Raw genomic sequence first — 24,459 nt, 5'->3', positions numbered from 1 at the left:
CGGCGGCCATCTTGGGTGCGGCAAAGTCCCCGCTCTCCCCCCGCCCCCTCTCTCCTTCCCGGCTTGTGAAATCTTTTTGTGGGTTTCTCTTTCCCGCCCTCTCAGGCGAAGTAGTGATTTGAGGACACCTGTGAAGTAAGGTAAGCTTGGGGAAGTGAGGAAGTAAGGCGGGTCTGAAAGAAGGCAGCTGACACGCCCAAGATGGCGGCCGCCACCTTCGGTGCGTCGTACTGTACTTCCCACATCGAGCTCCTGAAGGGGAACGACACACCCAAGATGGCGGTCGCGTCCTGAGGTCGCCATCTTGGGTGTGGCGCGACCCCTCGGACATTGGTCCAAAGTTCACTTTCTTCAACCCGATTCTGCTCCTGTGATCTGCTTTTTTACTTCGTATTGTTGTAAATAAAAATATATATACCCTTTTCCTTTATGGGGTACCCAAGAGCCCATATAGAGTCCTTACATAGGTTCCCTATTGGTAGGAGAAAATAACAGAGGCCAACCAGAGAATATTGAGAAGCAAAGCAGCTAGTAAGCTTGATCTTTATTGATCTGTTGCAACAGGGTGCTCCCCTCACACGCAGGAGAGGAGGAGGACCCAGAAAGATGGTGTGCAAGAGCTTATAAAGACTTTTGAAATTCCCATTATCTAGATCAAGACCACCCCCAGAAACATTATGCATACATCACAGAAGGGGTGTAATCTAAGACCACCCCTCAGATACATCCCACCTACATCACAGAAATTTAAATGTTGTTTTTCTCTTGTCACAGTTTATCTCCTGTCTGGCAAGTTACTTGATTGGATTTCCCGGGGAGCCTGGCCATTCTTTTGTAGTGGTAAAATATTTATTTCCTGGGCCAGGTCACAGCCTCACACCTTATTCAAACAGACATATCCTTGAGACAGGATTTGTGAGGAAAGAGACAATGGGGAGGCTTTTCCAGTTTAACCTTGCAGAGAAAGGATTTGGTCAGTTTAGGAATCAAAATGGTTCCAGGTTGGCCTTCCTGTGTTGATCTATGTATGTGCAGTTATGAACATTACCATATATCTAAGACCATAAAATTCCTATCACATTATCCCCCCTTTGGGGCTAGAATTTTTCTTAAAAATTTTTGCCCCACAAATAATAACATCGTATGTTGTAAATGGATGTCTTTGGATGTCTTTGTATAAATATATCATATAAAAATAACACATGTTGCATTTTGCTACTAAATTACTTGTGACATTCTAACACTTTGGGAGAGACTATTTACTCAATAGTGTTCTATGCTTTACACCTAGCAGGAAGGTCCACTAATGACTGAAAAATGCAGTTGGTGTTTTGTCCTTCGCCATTTTTGTGTGTTTCTCAGGTGTCAAGCTAGCTCTTCTGTGGTCTCACACTGACATAGTGCTACAGCAACACATCCTGTCTGTTGAATCCCCTCGGGGCTTTCATTTAACCATGTCGCCTGGCATTCACCATAGCTGGCACAGGTTTGGACATCTCGTGAGGGAGATGCCTTGGCCTTGGCCTTTCTATGGGATTTTATTATAGGCTGTGGTCTTGCACTCATGGGAAGTTGCTCACTTGCACTTAAAGGACCAAAAAGCTAATTGCAGCCTGGATACACTTGCCCAATTCAAACTGAGTCCAATTATAATTTATATATGCCCATGGTTCTCAACTTTCCAAACCAATCTGTTAAAACAACCATTCTTAAAAGGGCACTTGTCCAAATTAGTTAATTTAACTCTATAGGGGATCATTCCTGCTAAACCAAAGCATATCCACCTTCATGTTTCTTAGAAGCTTCTCCTTCGTAAAGCAAGTTTTGGCACATTTTTTTAAAATGGGTAGGGAAGGTTGGCATAGTGCCAGGTGGAACAATGAAATGTGGTTATAAATTGATCTAAACATTGGACGACACAATAGTGTGAGCTATTAGAAAGTATAAAATGTATGAGAATCCTCCACTGGGGTGTAAGGAATAAGACATTAAACATAAAACCAATTACACACAAAAATAGCCCCCCCCCCTTTGTGGAAATCACACTGTCAGACACATTTCAACATTCCTACATAATAACACATAATACAAAACAAACTAATTAAATATCAGTTGCATATCTTGACACAATTGTGATCTTTTACGCATGTATCTTTTGAATCCTGGAGCACAGAGGCTTGAGTTTCAAAAGTGAGAAAATGTCCTTGCAATTCAACTCCTCCCCCCTTTGTCAGCCCCACTTCCCCTTTGAAAGAAATTGCTGTGGCCACTTTGAGAACTTTGGCGTCTGTTGTTGCTGCTGCAGGTAATAGTCTTGTGGTGGCGAAGCTTTTCATCGGATCTGTAGTAGCACATCTGTAGAAGTTAGAAAAGAAGGGGCAAAAGCCCCCTCCCCAAGAAAATCTCCTTGAGTTATTAGCTGCAAATAATAAAATCTTAGCATGTTAAGCATTTTACTCATTTTAATATTATTATCACATTTTCATATAATTACTGTTATTATCTGCTAAGTTTGTTTGCTTTCCTTCACTTAGTTTTTGTTGTTTCCCCCCCATATTATTACATTAAAAATTACTCCACGTGTAGAGAAAGAGAACTGTAAAAAAAAAAAATACAAGAAAGTTTAAAAAATAAAAAGAAAGCAAAAAATTAGATTACCATTCAGATGAAAATGGACTTGACACAAAGACATCAGATTCAGAAAAGAATTATTATTAAATACAAAGATATTATCAAAACCACAGATTACTACTGGACTAAAAAAAATGGGAAAACAATGGAAAAAGGCTTAAAATTCAGCATGTGCTGTCTGATAAGTAGAACTTGATAAAAATGACTTTCAACATGTGATGGACATGTCCCAAAAGTAACACGCACACGCACATGCACACAATGACCTATGAGGAACCAAAAATAAATAAATGCTAAGACACACAATATATATATATTAAACCTGAAGTAACCTGTTTTGCCATTCTAACAACCCAATGAAAAACTGATTAATAAATGAAAAACAGATTATTTGTAACCTAAAAAAGTGTCAAAACCACAAAGAGATAGAGGGAAATCAACTAATATAGCAGGGATTCAGACTTGTTTTGCTGAACAGAAAGAAAGTGACTGTTTGGCTTTAAGGGAAGAAAGACAAGAAGAAATACAAATGCAATTACTTTTTATAGAGTATTTAAATCACTGTTTGCATCCCCTCATTATCATTTGTGCTGTGGGAGAAAAGAAGGGACAAACACTTTGTTAATGGGGTTCACATATCCTGTTAAAAGGGAAAATTATTTCATGTGAGAAGTCTGTCAGGAAATGCTGTTCCTAAAATGCATAGGCATATACACAAACAAAAAAAAATTGTTATAAAATTTAAATCCCATTGGGGAGGCAAACTACTCAAGAGAGGAACTCACAGTAGGAGTGCTTTGATATTTACCTGTGAAAAGAATTTGGCATGTTAAGATTTGAAACTTGGCAACCTCTTGACTTTTGATGGTCTCCTTGCAGCGCACGCTCTCCAAACCTCCTCTCTCCCCCCTCCTTTCTCTCTTTGTAAGCTGATCTAGCCTCTGTGCATGTGCAGAGTTCATGTCTCAGCAAACCTTTTATACTATTGAAAATGTTGCATCTTTTGGCTAAATTAGAATTTGAATAAGGGAAGGGAAGGGTAAGGAGTAGTTTTTTAAAATAGGGTTAGATTTTTAAAACAAAAAAGAGAAACTCAGCAATTCAAGTATTCAAAATAATAGACAAAATGAAAAACACTGTAATCACTCAAATGCCTGATATCACCAGTTCTGCTTCAAAACATCACAGCTTTCACCTCTCACCTTTAAAAACAAAGAGCAAATCTGGGCTGAATTTCAACTCATCAGCCACAAATTGGGAAAGTTGAAAGGGACCTGGGGTCATCTAGTCCAACCCCAAAATACAGGGTTCATAGCAAGATTTGTACAACCAGAAACACACACATTCTTATGTACACAGACACAACTGGGGAAGAGACCACAAGCCATGCACCTATCACAAGCCATGCGCATATCATGTACTAATGAAGAGGAAAATAAAAGTACCCAACTTATACAGAACCCTTTTAGCAGATCTTGAAGCTAGTTTGAGTGAGAGTTTACTTCCTTAGACTAATGAGTGCAAGTTCCTAGAGAAAGTATCTTTAAAGGAAGATTGAAGTGAACATTTTTCCTAAGATAGGGAGAGGATCCCTTATAAAGCAAAGTTAATTCAATTGATATAACCACTCACAAATAATTAAAACAGCCATAGATTTGATTTAAAAGGAATACAAAAGTGAACAAATTTTCCTGAACTTGCAGAGGAATAGTAAGCCTAATCTATGCCCCCCCCCTTTTGCAGTTTCCTTTAAAGGAAGCTTACTCGGGAGTAAATTTACCTGGCACAGAAGAAAGAAGGAGAAGAAAAGAAGAAAAAAACCTGAAAGAGACAGAATGAAACAAGGGGGCATTTTCTAAGAAAAGAGGCCAGGAAGTCTTATAGAGACTGATATCTGGACTGGACTCATAGAATTTTGCTGGCCATGGAAGACTCTACATTTAATATCAATTTTTCTTAGAAAGAACACCATACCTTCATAGGCATATGCTTAATGAAATACATACACTGCATTTTAGCTTGAGAGAGCAGTTGGCTCAACTAGGCTTTTGCAGCAGAAACATTAGGTTAACTTCACATTCCAAAATAGACTGGAACACAGGTGTACTCACAAACTCAAAAGTTACAAAACATCATTTACCATTAGATAGACTTACAATCACCCTCCTCACTTAATCTAGAGGAAGGAGGTGGGGTAATCCTTCTTTCAGAACACAAGTAGCACGTATACAGGATTTTACCACTTGGGAGGAAAACTCTCTTTTAGAGCCTCTCTCAAATAACAAACATTTGCACACTTCATTCTCCATTTTGTCTGGTTTTAAGAGGAGCAAGCTTGCATTTTTATTTTAGATGGGACATTTAAGATAAGCAGCTGCTGGATGTTACCTAAGTACAATTTAAACACAGGAAAAATGTTTCTGTCAGAGTCCAGGCGGGAAGTAAGCACCAATTGGGCTTCTTTCACGCCAGGGGTCTGAGGACTATTTTTCTTTTGATTGAGGTGCACCCATTTTCAATTAAAAGGGGTTTGGACCTGGGCAAAACTCCGAAGGGTCCGGAAAAGGGGAAATCTGGACAAAACTCCGAGGGGGGAAAACCTGGGGATACCTGGACAAATCTCCGAGGGGAAAAACCTGGGGATACCTGGACAAATCTCCGAGGGGAAAAACCTGGGGATACCTGGACAAATCTCCGAGGGGAAAAACCTGGGGATACCTGGACAAATCTCCGAGGGAAAAAACCTGGGGATACCTGGACAAATCTCCGAGGGGAAAAACCTGGGGACACCTGGACAAATCTCCGAGGGGAAAAACCTGGGGATACCTGGACAAATCTCCGAGGGAAAAAACCTGGGGATACCTGGACAAATCTCCGAGGGGAAAAACCTGGGGACACCTGGACAAATCTCCGAGGGGAAAAACCTGGGGATACCTGGACAAATCTCCGAAGGGGAAAAACCTGGGGACACCTGGACAAATCTCCGAAGGGGAAAAACCTGGGGACACCTGGACAAATCTCCGAGGGGAAAAACCTGGGGATACCTCACTTAATCTCTATTCTACAACCCACAGCAACCTCCCTGCCTCTTACAATCTAACTCAGAGTCCCTACTGAACGCTTGCACACTTGCAATGCCAGATTGAGACTCTGGAATATGAAAGATGGAAAGGAATTCAGCGCCCTTGCGTTCTCTGTTCACAGGTCATTTCTAACAAAGATCGCCATGGCAGAGGTGCGGCTGCGCTGGGAGTTATAGTTTTCAGTGCAGAAGAAATTGCACAACCTTTCTGGGCAAAACTCCGAAGGAATAGGTTGGCATATAGAATTAAGTGGAAGAAATCACACACAACCTTGTGCCTGGGCATACTCCGAAGGGCTAGGGCTGGTGTTGAGATCAAGAGGACAGAAAGGAGGAGAAGGCAATTTTTCAAGAGTTAAAGTGAGGAAAGAAGTAAGGATTTGAGAAGTATAGGTTTGCTGTGGTTTTCAGAATCCCACCCCACTACCCGTTTTTCCTACTCATACTCACTTCGCAAGCGCTGTCCTGGTGATCCCGGGATCTCTTGACTGGTTGTTTAAGGCCGGCCTGATCAAGCGTTGCTTCCTCTGGTTAGCCCCGCTGAACCTCCAGTTATTTCCAGACCCTGGGATCGATGGAAGACTGGTTATTCCTCCTGGCAAACTGCCTGGTGCGCGCTGGATAACCAGTCCTTCCTCGCTTCCAGAATCTGGGTAACCAAAAGTCCCTTCGTGCGTGGTCGCCATCTGTTGTAAATAAAAATATATATACCCTTTTCCTTTATGGGGTACCCAAGAGCCCATATAGAGTCCTTACATAGGTTCCCTATTGGTAGGAGAAAATAACAGAGGCCAACCAGAGAATATTGAGAAGCAAAGCAGCTAGTAAGCTTGATCTTTATTGATCTGTTGCAACAGGGTGCTCCCCTCACACGCAGGAGAGGAGGAGGACCCAGAAAGATGGTGTGCAAGAGCTTATAAAGACTTTTGAAATTCCCATTATCTAGATCAAGACCACCCCCAGAAACATTATGCATACATCACAGAAGGGGTGTAATCTAAGACCACCCCTCAGATACATCCCACCTACATCACAGAAATTTAAATGTTGTTTTTCTCTTGTCACAGTTTATCTCCTGTCTGGCAAGTTACTTGATTGGATTTCCCGGGGAGCCTGGCCATTCTTTTGTAGTGGTAAAATATTTATTTCCTGGGCCAGGTCACAGCCTCACACCTTATTCAAACAGACATATCCTTGAGACAGGATTTGTGAGGAAAGAGACAATGGGGAGGCTTTTCCAGTTTAACCTTGCAGAGAAAGGATTTGGTCAGTTTAGGAATCAAAATGGTTCCAGGTTGGCCTTCCTGTGTTGATCTATGTATGTGCAGTTATGAACATTACCATATATCTAAGACCATAAAATTCCTATCACAGTATTTTAGCTCCATCGTCTTAACTCTGCTCCCATTTTGACGTTGGAGGGGTTGTTAGCAGCGACAAGCGTTTAGCCTCCTTTGCATTGATTTACCTACCTGTTTTCCTCCCTCCCTCTAAATTGTATTTTAATTAGTTTTGTTCTTACATTCTTTTATTAGCTTCGTTGTAAGCTGCCTCTCGCGCAGGCAAGGTAGGATACAGGTTTGTTACTGTGCAGTAATTAAATAGAAATAGCATAGCTGATGGCACCATTCAATAAAAGTTTACTCAGGAGTAAGCTGCGTTGATCAGTTGGGCTTACTCAATGTCAGGTCATAGATTATAGCTACTTTTCACTCTTGTACAGCATCAAAACCATCCCTTTCCTTCCCTTCAGTGACCCAGGTGGTTTTGTATAAGGAAGATGCCTCCCAAAATTCAAGACAAGGGTTTGAATCCTGCCATGGCGGCCTGCGTCCTGGGGATCGACTTGGGCACTTCATCGGTGAAAACCATCCTGCTGCAAGAGATGGAGCAGGGACCCACCGTGGTCGCAAGCTGCGCCAGGGAAACCCGGGCTCAGGTGGAGAGCGCCAGTGCCGGGCCACAGGTGAAAGAGGATGAGATAAATTAATGGAAATCAATTGGGTGGTTATTTGTCGTGAGTGGCCCATGATACCTTCAAGTGCAGGAGCAGTCTACCTTTGAATACCAGCAGCACATTGTGGGCTTCCCTAAAGCATCCTGAAGGGATGCGGGTGGCGCTGTGGGTTAAACCACAGAGCCTAGGACTTGCCAATCAGAAGGTTGGTGGTTCAAATTCCCGTGATGGGGTGAGCTCCCGTTGCTCGGTCCCTGCTCCTGCCAACCTAGCAGTTCGAAAGCACACCAGTGCAAGTAGATAAATAGGTACTGCTCCGGCGGGAAGGTAAATGGCGTTTCTGTGCGCTGCTCTGGTTCGCCAGAAGCGGCTTAGTCCTGCTGGCCACATGACCCGGAAGCTGTACGCCGGCTCCCTCGGCCAGTAAAGCAAGATGAGCGCCACAACCCCAGAGTCGGCCACAACTGGACGTAATGGTCAGGGGTCCCTTGACCTTTACTAAAGCATCTTGTAGGCTGTGGTGGAACACAGGCTAGACTAAATCGACCTTTGGTCCGATCTAGCAAGATGGATCAGAGGGACCTTTGGTTTGATCCAGCGTTACATTCTCAAGAACATTGGAAGCTGCGTTATACTGAACCAGACCATTGCTCCATCTAGCTCAGTATAATCTACATTGACTGGTATATTGGCTCTCCATGGATTCAGGCAGGGAGTCTTCCCACCCGTGGCTGGAGAGGCCAGGATTGAACCCGGGACCTTCTGCATGCAAAGCAGATGCTCTGCCCCTTAGCTTTGGCTCTGCCCAAGTCCATTGGGGTTCAGAGAAGAAGAAGAAGAGTTTGGATTTGATATCCCGCCTTTCACTCCCCTTCAGGAGTCTCAAAGCGGCTAACATTCTCCTTTCCCTTCCTCCCCCACAACAAACACTCTGTGAGGTGAGTGGGGCTGAGAGACTTCAGAGAAGTGTGACTAGCCCAAGGTCACCCAGCAGCTAGAATCATAGAATCATAGAATCATAGAGTTGGAAGAGACCACAAGGGCCATCGAGTCCAACCCCCTGCCAAGCAGGAAACACCATCAGAGCACTCCTGACATATGGTTGTCAAGCCTCTGCTTAAAGACCTCCAAAGAAGGAGACTCCACCACACTCCTTGGCAGCAAATTCCACTGTCGGACAGCTCTTACTGTCAGGAAGTTCTTCCTAATGTTCATTAGCTGCATATTTCCTAGAGGAACCGTTATTATTATTATTATTATTATTATTATTATTATTATTATTATTATTATTTGCATCTTCCTAATGTTCATTAGCTGCATGTGGAGGAGCGGAGACGCGAACCCGGTTCCCCAGATTACGAGACTACCGCTCTTAACCACTACACCACACTGGCTGTGGACTTAGGTTGCCACGCTTCTCCCCCTGCTAGAGCTCCTCTACATTCAACAGCCGTTGATCCAACTGATAGAGCACTTCTTCTAAAATAAATCTGGCATGCCAAGATGGGAGCTGCCTTGCTATCACAGAAAGCAGGTAAGATTGTTTCCAAGCTTCATTCCCTATGGACTCTCTCTCTCTCTCTCTCTCTCTCTGCTCATGCAGGGGAACGAGCAAGATGTCCGCAAAATTGTCGCAGCCTTGAATGACTGCCTCGCCGGTCTCCCCCAGCAACTCCTGGGAAGGGTTTGCCGCATTGGCGTTACCGGACAAATGCACGGAGTCGTGTTTTGGAAAACAGGTCAAGGTGAGAGAGCTGGTTTGCAGAATCCTACTTTCCAAATCCAGCACCACTCCTTCCTCAACACTTGTGTGGTGGCATCCTATTTAAAAATACAAACATAAATTAAATAAATCAAAACTTAACGTTTTCAAGCCTAATATCTCCCTGTTCCCAGATTCTAACAAAATGGTGCAGGAAAAAAACAAAACCCAACCCCCAGGCAGCTTGAAGCTAAGATTGTGTCTAAATAAATAAAAGCAAAGATATTCAGGACTTTCCTTACACTGTTTGTATTCGCAAGTGTGAATGTGTGTGTGTACATGTTCTCTTTTCTATCGTGTTCTTTTTCCTTCTCAAAGTCAGGGCCAAGGTAGCATTAAAAAGCACTGGAGAAATTCACAGAGGGGAGGTTAAGGGCTGTTAGCAATGATAGTGTAAATCAGGAGATGAGAACCTCAGGTGCCCAGGGGGCAAATGTGGCCTGTCAGGCCTCTCATTCCGCCCGTGTGACTCTCCCTGGGCCACATGCCCTTTGCAACCAAGCACCTTACTGGTCTTGCTTTGCATCCTCCTTGAGTGCTTTTGCCTGGCTTGAAATGCGTCCTTGAACTCTGGTAATGTCTCTTGCATGCCTAGACAGAGGGAGGTTTGAAGCAAGCAAGCCTGCTACTCCGCCCATTTTTGCCTGTGGCCCCTCCCAGCACTGGTATCTGGCCCCCGGAAAGCATCCCAGAAGGGCACGTGGCCCTCAGAATGATAAATATTACCTAGAGGAACTATTATTATTATTATTATTATTATTAATTAATTAATACCCCATCCATCTGTCTGGGTTGCTCCAGCCACTCTGGGCAGCTTCCAACACACATAATCATCATCATCACCATCAAACATTAATAGTAATAATCAGATCCTATATAAAAAGTCACAAGAACTTTTGTCAAATAAAGCAATATTCAAGAATCCATTAGAATCCAGTAGTAAACAGTACAATTAAGCGCCAGCAAATAATAAACAGTTTACACCTATCAATTACAATAAAGAATTACTAATAAATCAATAAAAACAATAATAATCAATAAAATAGTAGCAATAAAATAACAGCAAATCACAATGCACAAAATACCAGAAAATGTACAAAACCATGTAAAAGGACCAAACTGAGAAACAACGACACACAAGTTATAAAATTATTTTCAAAAACTATCCCTGAACTCCTCTCTTCCCAGCTGCTTGTGCTGTTCGCAAAGCCACGGTCTGGGACTGGAGGTTGCAAGGCGGGTGGAGAAGCCATTGCCTGCAGAAAGTCTCTCTCCCATCAGAAAGGCATTGCAGATCGGGTCGTGGGGACTGATTTCCTGAAAGAATTAGCTGCTTCTTGTCAGAGATGAATGTGGTCTTTAATAGCCTAGCAGGGTTCCCAAGCGATTTTATTCCTGGAATGCTAAAGCAATCAGAAATGGCTATTAGGTTGACAGACAAACTTGCTCCGTTTTCCAGATTTCCTGTGGGTGGCGGGCGTAAGATAAAATAAAATCTGGAGGTCACTATTTGCGTGTGCTTCTGAGTGGAAATGCTTAATTTTTACCTTTCTCCAAAGCCATGAGTGTTTGGTTTTGATCTCTGCCCAGATGTAAATGGATGCAATCTCTCTTTCTCCCTTGTCCTGAGTGGATTAGCCGAAATCACATCTTCTTTGCTGTAAATGATGATTTTTATCTTTTTTGTTTTGTTTTTAACTGATTACCATTAATGTCCTTTCAAAGAACCCATTTTCATGTTAGGAAGAGATAAATGGGAAGGGAGGGACAACCCAGCATGGTTGAAAAGCAACTTTTTATATGGAAAACAAAAGAAAGGTCTTTTTTCTTGCTTTTCTGTGGTTTTAATCTTCATTTATCTAATGTCTGAAGAGCTAAGCATCTTCCGAAAATTAAGGCAATGTAGTTCCGCAAGAGAGGATTGCCCTTAACACCATTACACCAGTGGGTTGGTTTTGTGCGCAGGGAAGGGCCGTAGCTCAGGATTTGAACATCTGCTTTGCATGTAGAAGGTCCCTGGTACGATCCCTGGGGTCTCTAGATAGGACTGGGAAATAAGCCTGCCTGAAACCCTGGAGAGCTGCTGCCAGCCAGTAGGACTGGGCGATATATTGATATATTGTCCAAAGCCGGTTTGAAGTTCACATCGTGATAACTGTTTCTCATAATATTTGAGCTGGCAATATATCACAAATCACAATGTGTGTGAGGGCTAGGCGATACCTGGTTTCCAACATACCGTATTTTTCACTCTATAAGACGCACCAGACCACAAGACGCATCAGTTTTTGGAGGAGGGAAACAAGAAAAAAATATTTTGAATCTCAGAAGCCAGAACAGCAAGAGGGATCACTGTGCAGTGAAAGCAGCAATCCCTCCTGCTGTTCTGGCTTCTGGGATAGCTGCGCAGCCTGCATTCGCTCCATAAGACGCACACACATTTCCCCTTACTTTTTAGGAGGGAAAAAGTGAGTCTTATAGAGTGAAAAATACGGTAATCGGAAGCGGTGTTCTGTTTGTAGAGAAAAACAAGCATACCATTTCTAAAGTTCATGCAGTTCTCGCAATGACCAGCTGGGATGGAAACCGTTCAGAGAGAGGAGGGACCCAATGGAGCTGGTCTCTCAGCTGAGCCAATGGAGGGGCCCTGCTTCTCATCTACCTCTGCCGCAGCATGATGGAATATGTATTGTCTGTTGCCGGTTGGAGAAGCCCAAAGGAGGTGGTGTCTTTGCAGAGCCAACAAAATGGCCCTGCTTTCCACCCATCCCTCTCAAGACGCCAGGAGGTTCTCGCTGGGTGCAAGTCAGCAATGGACTTTGCAAGCCTCAGTGCTTGGAATTTGCAGAGTTTATTGGGACAGTGTTGTCTGGGGTGGAAGATAGGGAATCATTCTGCTAACTTGGGGGCAAATGGAATGCCCCAGGTCCCCCCCCCCACTTCATTGAAAATAAAGGTCCTTGTGTCCGTGCAGACAACACGGTGCTTTTGAAGAAGAAGAAGAAGAGTTTGGATTTGATATCCCACCTTTCACTCCCTTTAAGGAGTCTCAAAGCGGCTAACATTCTCCTTTCCCTTCCTCCCCCACAACAAACACCCTGCGAGGTGACTGGGGCTGAGAGACTTCAGAGAAGTGTGACTGGCCCAAGGTCACCCAGCAGCTGCAGGTGGAGGAGCGGAGACGCGAACCCGGTTCCCCAGATTACGAGACTACCGCTCTTAACCACTACACCACACTGGCTCTTTTGGAGGAGACACTGATGGATAAACACGTCTCAGGAAGGTCTGGGTCACTTTGAATGAGCCACACGAGGCTAACAGGTCCTCCTTCACCAGCTCTCTCTTCCCGTTCCAGGTTGCAAGTGGATCGAAAGCGGGCACGGGCGGACGTTTGAGCCTGAAGAGGTCAGTCACCTGATCACATGGCAAGATGGCCGCTGCAGCAGCCCCTTCCTGTCCTCGCTGCCTCAGCCGCAGTCGCACCTCAGCGTGGCCACGGGCTTCGGCTGCGCCACAATCTACTGGTACTTGAAAAACAGGTACTGCTGCCCCTTCCTGCTTCTGCATCTTGCTTTGTCGCCTGCGATTCTGTGATGATTTATTTGCAGCCAGAGGCTGGGGTGGCCTTCCTGGTGGGTTCAGTCATGGGGGAGAAGCAATTGGGTGCAGCGGTGGGACTCAGACCAGGAAAGTTCACGGGTGACCTTGAGTCAGTTGCACATACGCTCTCTTGGCCTAACCTACTTCACAGGGCTGTTCTGTGGATTAAAAATGTTTGGGTTTTTTTTGGGTGGGCAAAGAAATACTTTGAGTTTCTTGGAGGAAGAGAGAGAGTTCTCTTTCATTATATACAAGTCGTTTTTTCCACCCAGAGTCAGTCACAAATTAAAAGGTGCATTAACCAGCAGAAGCCCAGGTTCATCAACTGTTTGTTTGTATGTTTATTGGACAGCCCAGATTTCCTGAAGCGTTACAATGCTGCCGGCACCATCCAAGACTACGTTGTGGCCATGCTGTGTGGCCAGGAAAGGCCACAGATGTCTGTCCAGAACGCAGCCAGCTGGGGCTACTTCAACACCACAAGCGAAAGCTGGAATATGGACATGTAAGTTAGCGCTGTGGACTCAGATGGAGCCACTATTACAAAGCGGGGTGTGTGTGTGTCATTATTTCATTTTTCGATTCTGTGTGTCGGGATATGAGAGAAGGGGGAATGTCTTTTCTTTGATTCCCCCCTCCCCACCCACCTGCTCAATTTTATTTTATTTTGTAACTGAATCAGGAGCAACTTTTCTAGCAAACCAGAAACGCCTTTCATTTTAAAAAATCCAACCCCTTGACGGACTGAAAACATTACATTCCCGACGATCATTCCCCCTCCACCCAGAAAAGCTGTGTTAGCTGCCATTTGAAGTGGCCCGGTTTGCTCTTTCCAGGGACAGGCATCTGAGGCCTCCAGCTGACTCCCCGAAGGGAAGATTCTCACATGCACAACCCTGCCAGGGAAGATAGAATCCGCTTCCTAAATCCGACTCAAGGTTGCGGACAACTTGGGTTTGGCTTGTGTGTGTGTGTGTGTGTGTGTTTCCGGGGCTAACCTGGTGTGGCAACAGCGGTGTACGGTGGCCATGACAGGGTAGGGGTTGTCCAAGGGGTGCTTGTTGGGTCTAATTGCTTGTGTGTGTTTTAAACTTTCTGAAGGCTTAACCCTTGGAGCGATGTGTTCACACACAGCTCTCTGCTTTTTAAGGGCAGTAGCTCAATTTATCCAGCATGTCTGTGCATGTTTATAAAGTACCACCCATACATTTTCTTAACAACAGCCCTGCAAGGTAGGTGCCAGGATAATCAGCCCCATATCGCTGGGGAACGTGGGCAGGTGTTTCTAGACTTGCACTGCTGTTGACAAGGAAAGCTGATCTGGAACCCTTTGCAGGGAAGCTGTGACCTTCCAGATTTTGTTGGCCTCCAACTCCCATCGCCAGTGGTGGGCTTGGCCAGAGGCAAAAGCAGACGAAGCAACAAATGTAAATTTTAGTGTTTCTATTCTCCATCAGCGGGTGGCGCTGTGGGTTAAACTACAGAGCCTAGGACTTGCCGATCAGAAGGTCGGCGGTTCGAATCCCCGCGACGGGGTGAGCTCCCATTGCTCGGTCCCTGCTCCTGCCAACCTAGCAGTTCGAAAGCATGTCAATGTGCAAGTAGATAAATAGATACCACTCAAGCGGGAAGGTAAATGGCATTTCCGTGCGCTGCTCTGGTTCACCAGAAGCGGCTTAGTCATGCTGGCCACATGACCCGGAAGCTGTACGCCGGCTCCCTCGGCCAATAATGCGAGATGAGCGCCGCAACCCCAGAGTCGTCCGCAACTGGACCTAATGGTCAGGGGTCCCTTTACCTTTATTCTCCATCCAAGGAAGCAAAAGGCACTTATAGAGGTCAAGGACATTTCCCAGCTTGGCAAAAACCCTCAGTGAGGACACAAAGCAGGCCTGGTGAAGGTGTTGCCAGGGGAGAGGTTTGAGGGCCGGAAAGAGAGGCATGGAGGGCCGCATTTGCTTCCTAGGTTCCTAACTTCCCTGGTTTCTGGCTTCCACCAAGGGCCTCCCCTTTCACCTTCTCCCCCATAATTTGAGCAGTGAGTTGATGCAACTGTAATCTGCACGGCTGTGTTAGCCTGAGATCCCTCCTTCCGCCTCCCCTCCAAGCATGTCCAGTAGCCGGGCCCTTCTCCTTCCAACACGGACGGCTCCCCATTGACCTCTGCCTCTGGTTTCAGCCTGAAAGAGTCCCACTTCCCCACCCACCTGCTTCCTGAAGTGGTCCAGCCGGGAGAACTGGCCGGGGAGACCGCCTGCGTGTGGCATCAGATACCAAAGGGGACGGAAGTCGGGGCTGCATTGGGGGACTTCCAGTGCTCAGTGTTCTCCTGCATGTCCGACAGCACAAGTGCAGGTAGGGGCACAAGGCAGCCTTCTGGAAATACAGTGGTACCTCGGGTTACAGACACTTCAGGTTACAGACTCCACTAACCCAGAAATAGTACCCCGGGTTAAGAACTTTGCTTCAGGATGAGAACAGAAATCGTGCTCCAGTCGCGCAGCGGCAGCAGGAGGCCCCATTAGCTAAAGTGGTACCTCAGGTTAAGACCAGTTTCAGGTTAAGAATAGACCTCCGGAACAAATTAAGTTCTTAACCCGAGGTACCACTGCAATTTATTTGGAGCAGCTGTACCTGCTCTTTAGCAGAAAAGGCTCTCAGAGCAGCTTACATACAGTCAAAACAAGACAGTCCCTACTCTCAAACTTACAATCTTAAAAAAAATATGAGATGCAAGCAAAAAGGGAGAGGGAAGGAGGAGGAGAATAAAAACACAGGTACCCATTTCTATACAGTAGAAAAAGAAGGAGAGTTTGGATTTGATATCTCGCTTTATCACTACCCGAAGGAGTCTCAAAGCGGCTAACATTCTCCTTTCCCTTCCTCCCCCACAACAAACACTCTGTGGGGCTGAGAGACTTCAGAGAAGTGTGACTGGCCCAAGGTCACCCAGCAGCTGCATGTGGAGGAGCGGGGAAGCGAACCCGGTTCACCAGATTACGAGTCCACTGCACTTAACCACTACACCACACTGGCAACAGTAGCAGTAGATGCTATAATGATGAGCTGGCCCAGTTCAGGGGCAGGAAGTGCCTGATGGAGGTTCCCCTCCCTCTAGGGAGTTTCTGAGGCCATGCAATATCTGAAGGAGCGTCTCCTCCCCCATCGTTCTGCCCGGACACTGAGGTCCAGCTCCGAGGGCCTTCTGGCAGTTCCCTCGCTTCGAGAAGCCAAGTTACAGGGAAACAGTCAAAGGGCCTTCTCGGTAGTGGCACCCGCCCTGTGGAACACCCTCCCATCAGATGTCAAAGCGATAAACAACTACCTGACATTCAGAAGACATCTGAAGGCAGGCCTGTTCAGGGAAGTTTTTAATCTGTGACATTTTAGTGTATCTTTCATCTTTGTTGGAAGCCGCCCAGAGTGGCTGGGGAAACCCAGCCAGATGGGCGGGGTACAAATAATAAATTATTATTATTATTATTATTATTATTATTATTATTATTATTATTATGCAAGACCCCTGTTGAAGCTCCCTTGTGGGTCCAGCCTCACCCATTGAAGGCCAGTGTTACATGCCTCTTTAAGCAGAATTTGAGCCCACCGGGTGTTTTCCAACTCTTGCTTTCCTCTCCATCCTCCTAGTCCTCAACATCAGTACTTCTGCGCAACTCACCCTCCTGATGCCTTCGGGCTTCCAGCCGGCTGATTCCCCGAACCCTCGTTCCCCGTTGGCCTACTACCCGTACTTCAACAACACCTACCTGGTGGTGGCTGCTTCCCTCAACGGCGGCAACGTGGTGGCGACGTTCGTGAACATGCTCGTGCGGTGGATGGCTGAGCTGGGTAAAGGAAGGGATAAGACGGGGACCTCCTTTCTCCTTCTTCCTTTCAGTTATTTGGGTTTGGTTTAATTTTAATATAAATTTTAATAGTATTTTCCACACAACAACACGAAAGATATCGAAAAAAGGAAGGAACAACAAAAAAACAAAAACAAAAAAACCGAATCCATATCTTACAAGTTAATATTATAGACACTAAAACAACGAGAACAAGACATTGACTTCCACCAATCCCACAGCACCTCCTTTATCTCTCATTGTGTCTTCCTGTTTTCTTTATCATCTCTATCCTAACATCTAGATGTAAATCCCTCTTTCATATCCTTTCGCTTCACAAGGTTATTCCAGACTCAGCCAGATTTCTGTCCTCGAACCTTGACTTTTGAGGTACAGTGGTGCCCCGCAAGACGAATGCCTCGCAAGACGAAAAACTCGCTAGACGAAAGGGTTTTCTGTTTTTTGAGTCGTTCCGCAAGACAAATTTCCCTATGGGCTTGCTTCGCAAGACAAAACATCTTGCGAGTTCTTGCAAGTTTGTTTCCTTTTTCTTAAAGCCGCTAAGCCGTTAATAGCCGCTAAGCCGTTAATAGCCACTAAGCCGCTAAGCCGTTAATAGCCGTGCTTCGCAAGACGAAAAAACCGCAAGACGAAGAGACTCGCGGAACGGATTAATTTCGTCTTACGAGGCACCACTGTATTCATTTAGGCACTCCCATTCTTTTGGAGTGGGAGTGCCTTTTAGTCATTTGATCAGTCTTCCTCTCCCAACCCTTTTAATCTCCTTCTGCAGGACTCCAAGTCCCAGAATCAGATCTCTACGCGCGTATAATCAGCGCTGCCTTGGCCCAAACGGACACCGACCTCAACATCTGCCCCACCATCTTCGGGGAGAGGCACATGCCAGAAAGGTTGGCCTCGGTGATGGGCATTGCGGCCTCCGACCTCTCCCTGGGCCACGTGACCCGGGCGCTGTGCCACGGCGTGGTCCAGAACCTGCACTCCATGCTGCCTTCGCAGCACCTGAAGGAAGCCGGGGTCACGCGGATCCTGGCCAGCGGGAGCGCCCTGGGCAAGAACGAGGTGATGCGTCAGGAAGTGGAGAAGGCCTACCCGTTTCCCGTGGTCTATGGGAGAAATGTGGATGCAGCCGTGGGCGCCGCCTTGGCCATGCTGCGCAGGAAGTGACCTTGGGGCCGCAAGAAAGCGCTTCCTCTGGAAAGAGGGTTCGTGAACACATAGAGGGCCAAATGTTGCAGGGCAGAGGGAGAAAGGGAAGGCGAGAGAGTAGGCACCCCCTGCCCCGGAATAAAAATGCAGTGGATTCAGAACGATCCCATCTGTCTACCCAAAAATCAGATCCTTCCTGGAGCTATCTGCTCCCCACACATCCCTGGCAGTAGAGGGTTAATGCAGGCCTCAGACACCACTGAAAGTTTTTTGGGGAAGACTTTTGTTGCCCATTCTGTACCCCCTCCCCTCCAAGTTATATACAGGCAGTTCTGTGTTTCCATTGCAAAAAGGAACCAGATATTTATCCCTCTGTTTTTGCAGTCATCTGCTATTCTGTTATAGGGACAGGGAAGTGATGCCTTCAGATCTCGCCAGACTCTTTGTTGGCGCCTGTGATGGCAGCCATGGGCCTTTGAGAGGTTCCTTCCTTTTGCAGATCTTCGGGGTGGATCAAAACCCAGTGCAGCAGTACATTTCAGAATTAAATCTGGGAGGTGGGGAACACACACACACACACACACACACACACACACAGGGTTTGTTATTCCTCTTGCCTTTGGTAGCTTTTGTGGAGGGGTTTCCCATACCGAAGAGGAAACCCCCCCTTGCATACAAGAAGCATTTCTGCTTCGTAGAGCCTGAAGATGTCTCCGTGCAACAGGAATAAGAAAACTCGCCTGTGCTGATTTTTGTGCTGTTGTCGTCCTTGCCTCTCTCTCCAGGCCACCTGCACTCGCTCATGTCTCTCCAAATGGGGAGGGAAAATGGGGCTTGGAGCCACAATATGGGGGGGAGGAAGCAGTCAGGTGGAAACAACAGCCCGGAGGGAAGCTGTGTCTAAAAATTCAGGGATGGGGCATCCATAGCCCTCCAGTTTGGATGGCATTTGGATACGTGCAAATTTTGAAGTATAGCTGTGTTTCGGTTCTCAACCATTCCAGAAAGTGCAGCTTTGATTGGTTTGCAGCAAACGCACACCAAATCAAATTCTTCCATCCCAGGGAGAAAACCCGTGGTTTTCTCAACGCACCAGTGATGCAATCTACTAATCTAACCCTAAACATTTAAAAGCACCCTTTTCAGTGGCGGATTGTCAAAACCAGCACCATGTGTATGTAAATGTCAGGATTGAAGTGAGAAAGGTTTTTGCTAAAAGGTCTTGCTCTGAGACCCTTAACGGTTTTCAAGGGGGTCCATGAATCTTGTCAACGTGCGGAAACAAGTTCTAGGTGTAGGAGGCTGGCTGAAATGTCCTAAACGAGCAGGTGCCAGTTTTTTATTTTTGATATATTTATCAAATGCAGCATCCACAGGGTTGCACTTGTTTTATCTCAAATCAGAGAAGCACCACACACATCGCAAAATGCAACAGGAACACTTTTAAGAGTTTAAAGTTGGGGTTGGCACCTTTTGGCCCAGTGGCCAAATGCAGCCCTTCAGGCCTTTCTGTCAGGCCCTTGGGACTCCCTCCCTAGACCCCACCCCTTCTCTCCCAAGCAACACACCCCACGAGATCTGCTATTAACTCTTAAACTTCCTCCCCCCTCCCCCCAAACTAGAAATATGTCCTTGCCCTCTGATAATGCCCTCTACTTGCCTGGACGGAGCATAGAGGGAGGTGGAGGTGGTTGCAGAAACTAGCCATCTTTACAAAGATGACAGTGGCATTCACTGCTCTGCCCACCACTGGCACGTGGACCCCAGAAGGTCTGCTCAGATGGGAGCGTGGTCCTCGGGACACAAAAAGATTCCCCATCCCAGAGCAGAGTAATGCTTTGCCGGATAGATCAGTGGCTTGATTCTTGGCAAGGTAGCTTCCTGTGTGGATAATGGGCCTTGAAAACACATCAGCAGTACTGAAACTCCCCTTTGAAGCACAGGTCGCTAACCTCCCCTCTTTCCCTCCACCAATTTGAGCCTTCCATCAAGAGAGCTTTGCGACAAATGGTGCATTTCCGTTGCTTTTTTATTGCTGCCATTATCATTTCTGCTCTCTGTCGTTTTCCCCGGTCGCTTTTTCTTTTTAAATTACTTATTCCGCAGAGGGCTCTTTGGAAGCGTGGCCTGCCTCAGAGGAAACAGCCGAGACACCAGTCTGGCTGCAGCAGTGGGGCTGGGCCCTCAAAGATGCATGCAGACGAGAAGATGAGATCAGAGTCTAAACGGCCCCATTTTTCTCCTCCTTCGAAGGGAAGAGCTCTGGCTCAGTGGCAGAGCATCTGCTCTGCGTGAGGAGGGTCCCAGATTCCACCCTTAATGTCTCCAGGTGGGGCTGGGAAAGAGGACCCCAGCCTAAAATTCGGGGAAGCTCCTGCCAGTCCCTGTAGGCTGTGTACTGTGTTAGGTGATCTGGTTCAATAGAAGGCAGCTGTTCCTATTCAATCATTCTTTAGTTCAGAACCATGAGGACTAGAATCTTGGCTTTATTTTTTAACGGAAGAGCTGGAGCTTAGTGATAGAGGTCCCAGGTTCAGAAGGCGTCTCGGGTTCCCTGGCATCAACTAGTAGAGGCTGGGAATGTCCCCTGCTTTAAACCCCGGAGAGCCACACTGCCAGTCAGTGTGGGCAATACTGGGACCAATGGTATGAGGCAGTATGATGCAGCTTCCTCTAACTTCTGCGTTCCTCTTTCCTAGCTAAGGTTCAGATTTTAATGATCGCTCAGCCCCGTATACTACATTTTTCAGACCAGTGGCCACCTTCCCTTCTGCACAGCCTTCTGGAGGCCAGAGGCAAAAGTAGGCAGAGAATGGATACGGTAGGCTGCACAGGAGTGTGGTTGTGCAGAAACCTGTAACTATTCGAGCCCCAGATGATGGCTGCAATTTAAATGTATTTTTTCCATTGTCTCAGGAAATGTCTGCCACTAAACTGTAAGTGTGCTGGGGAGTGGGGAATAAAATCCCGAGCAAAGATTTATTTGATTTGTTTGTTTGCAAAAAGCCTCTGGAGGACTCCTGGGAATAGCAATCGCTTTGGCTTCCCCGGGCCGATTTCTCCATTATTGTATCACTCAAGTCCGGGTTTGCGCTCCACATCACTGCCGCCTGCTTATTAAAACCGCCACTGTATGGTCCAATCTACAAGCACAGAGAGAAACAGGCTTCTGATATCCCCCACCCCTCCAGCCAACGCCTAAAAAGAGGCGATTTGGCTTCAGACGCTCTTGCAGGACGCGAAAAGTTTGCTGAGACGAGGATCCAGTTGCAGAAGAAGGACCCTTTCGAGAGCTGTAAGTTCTGCGATTTACTTTCCTAGGAACGCTGGAAGCTGCCTTATACAGCGTCAAACCATGGGGCGCATACAGCTCAGTTCTGTCTGCACTGACTGGCAGCATCTCTTCAGGGTTTCAGGCAAGGAGCATTATCCCTGGGTTGGAGTTTGGACCACAGACCTTCTGCATGCAAAGCAGGCTCTTGAGCCACAGCTCTTCCCCCTAAAATTAATCATGGTTCTAGTCCTCTTTGTTGTGAATTATGGGCTGATTTAAATAGGGACTCCAGAAGCTGTTTTATAGAGAGAGGCCATTGGTCCATCTAGCTTCAGTGGCAGAAGGTCTCAGCCTTACCTGGAGATGCCGGGGATCAAACTTGGGACCTTCTGCATGCAAAGCAGGTGTTCTGCCACTGAGCTACAGCTCTTCCCCTAAAAATAAATCGGGATTCTAGTCCTCATGGTTCTGAACACAGGTGTTCTGCCACTGAGCTAGGGTTGTTTGCTTGCTGTGCATGCAATGCTCATGAAATCCAGTTTGGATATGTCCTTTTGACTTCCATCGGTTGCTACCATCAGCTGCACCGTCCCAATACTGCTATTACAGTATTGTTATTACTATTCTCAGTTCCTTACCCACCCACATTCCCCGGCAACTTCACACCAACCTGCGGTACTAGGGATTATAGTATCTTTAGGCACCAGGCAAAACCACTTCTTTTTTCACCAGGTTACCTATGGCATTCTTGAGTGCTTGGGGTGTCTTTATTCAGCTTTTTGAAGACAGAATTGTCTTTTAGATTCCTTCATGCTTTATGCTGGTCTTAATGGATGTGTTTGTTTATACTGTAAGTCACTTTGAGTTACAATGGTAAAAAAACCAAATTATTATTAAATTTCTGTTTTACATTTTAAAATATTCACTTAAACAACCTTAAAATATCAATGACTTCCCTTCTTCTCTTTCCATGGTATATTTTGCATATCATAAATGCCTGCATATTTTATATAAATTAAACCATTCCGTATTCCATTATAACATCCATCAAAATTTATTTACACTGTTGAATTTATCTTAATGCTGCCCACGTTTTCAGATATACACAATTTGACTACATATATTCAATAAACATTTTCCAACCTTCTTTAAACATGTTCTCTTATTTGATAGGTCCGCAAGCTGTGCATATTCCATCAGTTTAAGTTGCCATTCTTCTTTGGTTGGGACTTCGCTCTTTTTCCACTTTGGGGCTAACCAAACAGGAGCCGCAGTAGTGGCATACATAAATAGCCTTCTTCTTCTTCCTATTATTATTATTATTATTAAGCCTACCTTGCAGAGCTGTTGTAGGTAGAACATGCGGGAAGATCACACTTGGAATACTGTGTACTGTTCTGGTCACCTCACGTTCCAAAAGGATATTGTTATGAGCTGGGGAAAGTTCAGAAAACATTAACTGAAATTATTATGAGGGCTGCAGCAACTCTCTCGTGAAGGCAGGGTACAGCATTTGGGGCTTTTGAAAAAATAATGTTTTTTTTAAAAAGGTGAGTTAAGGGACACACACACAGACACTCTCAAATATTCATAGACTTTGAATGGACCACAGGGATGATCTAGTTCTAGTCCAAACCCTTGAACATGACAGAGGTGTAGAAGATTATGCATGATGGGGAGAAAGTAAATACTCTAATGAATACTAGAACTTGGGGTAATCTATTGAGGCGCAACGCTGGAAGATGCAGGAGAGACAAAAGATTGTGTGTAAGCCGCTCTGGCAGAGCTGGATTTATGTATAAGCTAAACAAGCTATAGCTTAGGCCCCCGTCTCTTGGGGGGCCCCCAAAAAATTGAAAGGAAAAAACCCAACGTACATTTCCAAAATATAAGATAAAAAACAAATAAAATAAAACCTACATACAGCAACAGTGTTTTGTGTTGTGTAGGCTCCTAGGATGTAAGTAATGGGCCCCCAATCATTTTAAGTTGGAGCTTAATAATTATTTCACTTAATATACTGCTTCTTAAGTATTTCACTGTTAATATACTTCTTAATTGTATTTCAGTTCAATTACTTTGATAAAATACATATTTTGTTACGTGCCAATGGCTTTAGATACCTATTAGGTCCACAAATTAACATATAGCGTATCTTCAACACAAAAAATCAGCGACAATTTGTTGTTGACAAAGGACAGCTGGACATAGAAAGGGCCACTTTACCTTCAGGAGCTGAGGGCCTCATCAAACCTAAATCTGGCCCTGCGCTCTGGGAACAATTTTTTTGCTGAAGAGCAGGGTACAAATGCTCTAGTCTATATAAATATAAATAAATAAAAGAAAGGACTTCCTTCGCACAGCACAGTTTGTGGCAGCTGTGAAAAAAGCAAAATCCACGCTAGGGATCATTAGGAAAGGATTTGGAAGCATGGTACCAAAAACCCTTTACACAAATCTCTGGTGCAACTGCATTCGGAGTAATGTGGACAGTCCTGGTCGCCTGGGAAAGAATACTGCAGGGTTGGTAAAGATTCAGAAAAGGGCAAGCAAATGATTGGAAGGATGGCGTCAAGATTGGAGCGTTTGGAACCTTTTAGTTGAGAGAAAAGGCAAGTAAGAAAAGGCAGTGTGAAAAGGAGTTTATAAAACTTCTGCATGGTAGGGAGGAAGCAGGTTGAGGGGGAAATTTCTCCCTCTCCCCTAACGCTAGAACTTGTGAAAGATTCAGGACAGATAAAGCCCTTCTTCACGCAGTGTATGAACTATGGAACTCCTTTCTGCAGGAGACCATAAGGTAAAGGTAAAGGGACCCCTGACCATTAGGTCCAGTCGTGGCCGACTCTGGGGTTGCAACGCTCATCTCACTTTACTGGCCGAGGGAACCGGCGTACAGCTTCCGGGTCACGTGGCCAGCATGACTAAGCCGCTTCTGGCGAACCAGAGCAGCGCACGGAAACGCCGTTTACCTTCCCGCCGGAGCAGTACCTATTTATCTACTTGCACTTTGAGGTGCTTTTGAACTGCTAGGTTGGCAGGAGCAGGGACTGAGCAACGGGAGCTCACCCCGTCGCGGGGATTCGAAACGCTGACCTTCTGATCGGCATGTCCTAGGCTTTGTGGTTTAACCCACAGCGCCAC

At 45.7% G+C, this 24,459-nt stretch overlaps 1 protein-coding gene across 4 annotated transcripts; it reads left to right on the top strand.

The window, feature by feature from the left end:
- Positions 1 to 8: 8 nt before the first annotated feature.
- SHPK (sedoheptulokinase) lies at positions 9 to 22,471 on the top strand. Of its 4 annotated transcripts, none has more exons than XM_028708612.2 (8): positions 9 to 140; positions 7,467 to 7,679; positions 9,274 to 9,415; positions 12,788 to 12,971; positions 13,385 to 13,537; positions 15,212 to 15,387; positions 16,678 to 16,878; positions 17,668 to 22,471. In XM_028708612.2, the coding sequence occupies exons 2-8, from the start codon at positions 7,494 to 7,496 to the stop codon at positions 18,060 to 18,062; spliced, it is 1,437 nt and encodes a 478-aa protein (XP_028564445.2). In that variant the 5' UTR covers positions 9 to 140; positions 7,467 to 7,493; the 3' UTR covers positions 18,063 to 22,471. The 4 variants fall into 4 exon arrangements, with proteins under 4 accessions (XP_028564445.2, XP_077775580.1, XP_028564446.2 ...); XM_077919454.1 differs by lacking the exon at positions 9 to 140 and adding an exon at positions 281 to 370; XM_028708613.2 differs by lacking the exon at positions 9 to 140 and adding an exon at positions 7,093 to 7,280.
- The last annotated feature ends 1,988 nt before the right edge of the window (positions 22,472 to 24,459 follow it).

The sequence above is a fragment of the Podarcis muralis genome, chromosome 15, assembly GCF_964188315.1.
Source record: "Podarcis muralis chromosome 15, rPodMur119.hap1.1, whole genome shotgun sequence".
Classification (NCBI taxonomy): Eukaryota; Metazoa; Chordata; class Lepidosauria; order Squamata; family Lacertidae; genus Podarcis; species Podarcis muralis.
The sequence above is the reverse complement of the archived record's forward strand: the minus strand, read 5'-3'. Positions and strand labels throughout refer to the sequence as shown.

Bases quoted from the DNA above. Each gene is read 5' to 3' on its own strand.
- SHPK (XM_028708612.2), top strand. From the start codon at position 7,494: ATGCCTCCCAAAATTCAAGACAAGGGTTTGAATCCTGCCATGGCGGCC. The intron at 13,538-15,211 runs GTAAGTTAGCGC...CTCTGGTTTCAG, and splicing joins GAAAGCTGGAATATGGACAT to CCTGAAAGAGTCCCACTTCC. The intron at 16,879-17,667 runs GTAAAGGAAGGG...CTCCTTCTGCAG, and splicing joins GCGGTGGATGGCTGAGCTGG to GACTCCAAGTCCCAGAATCA.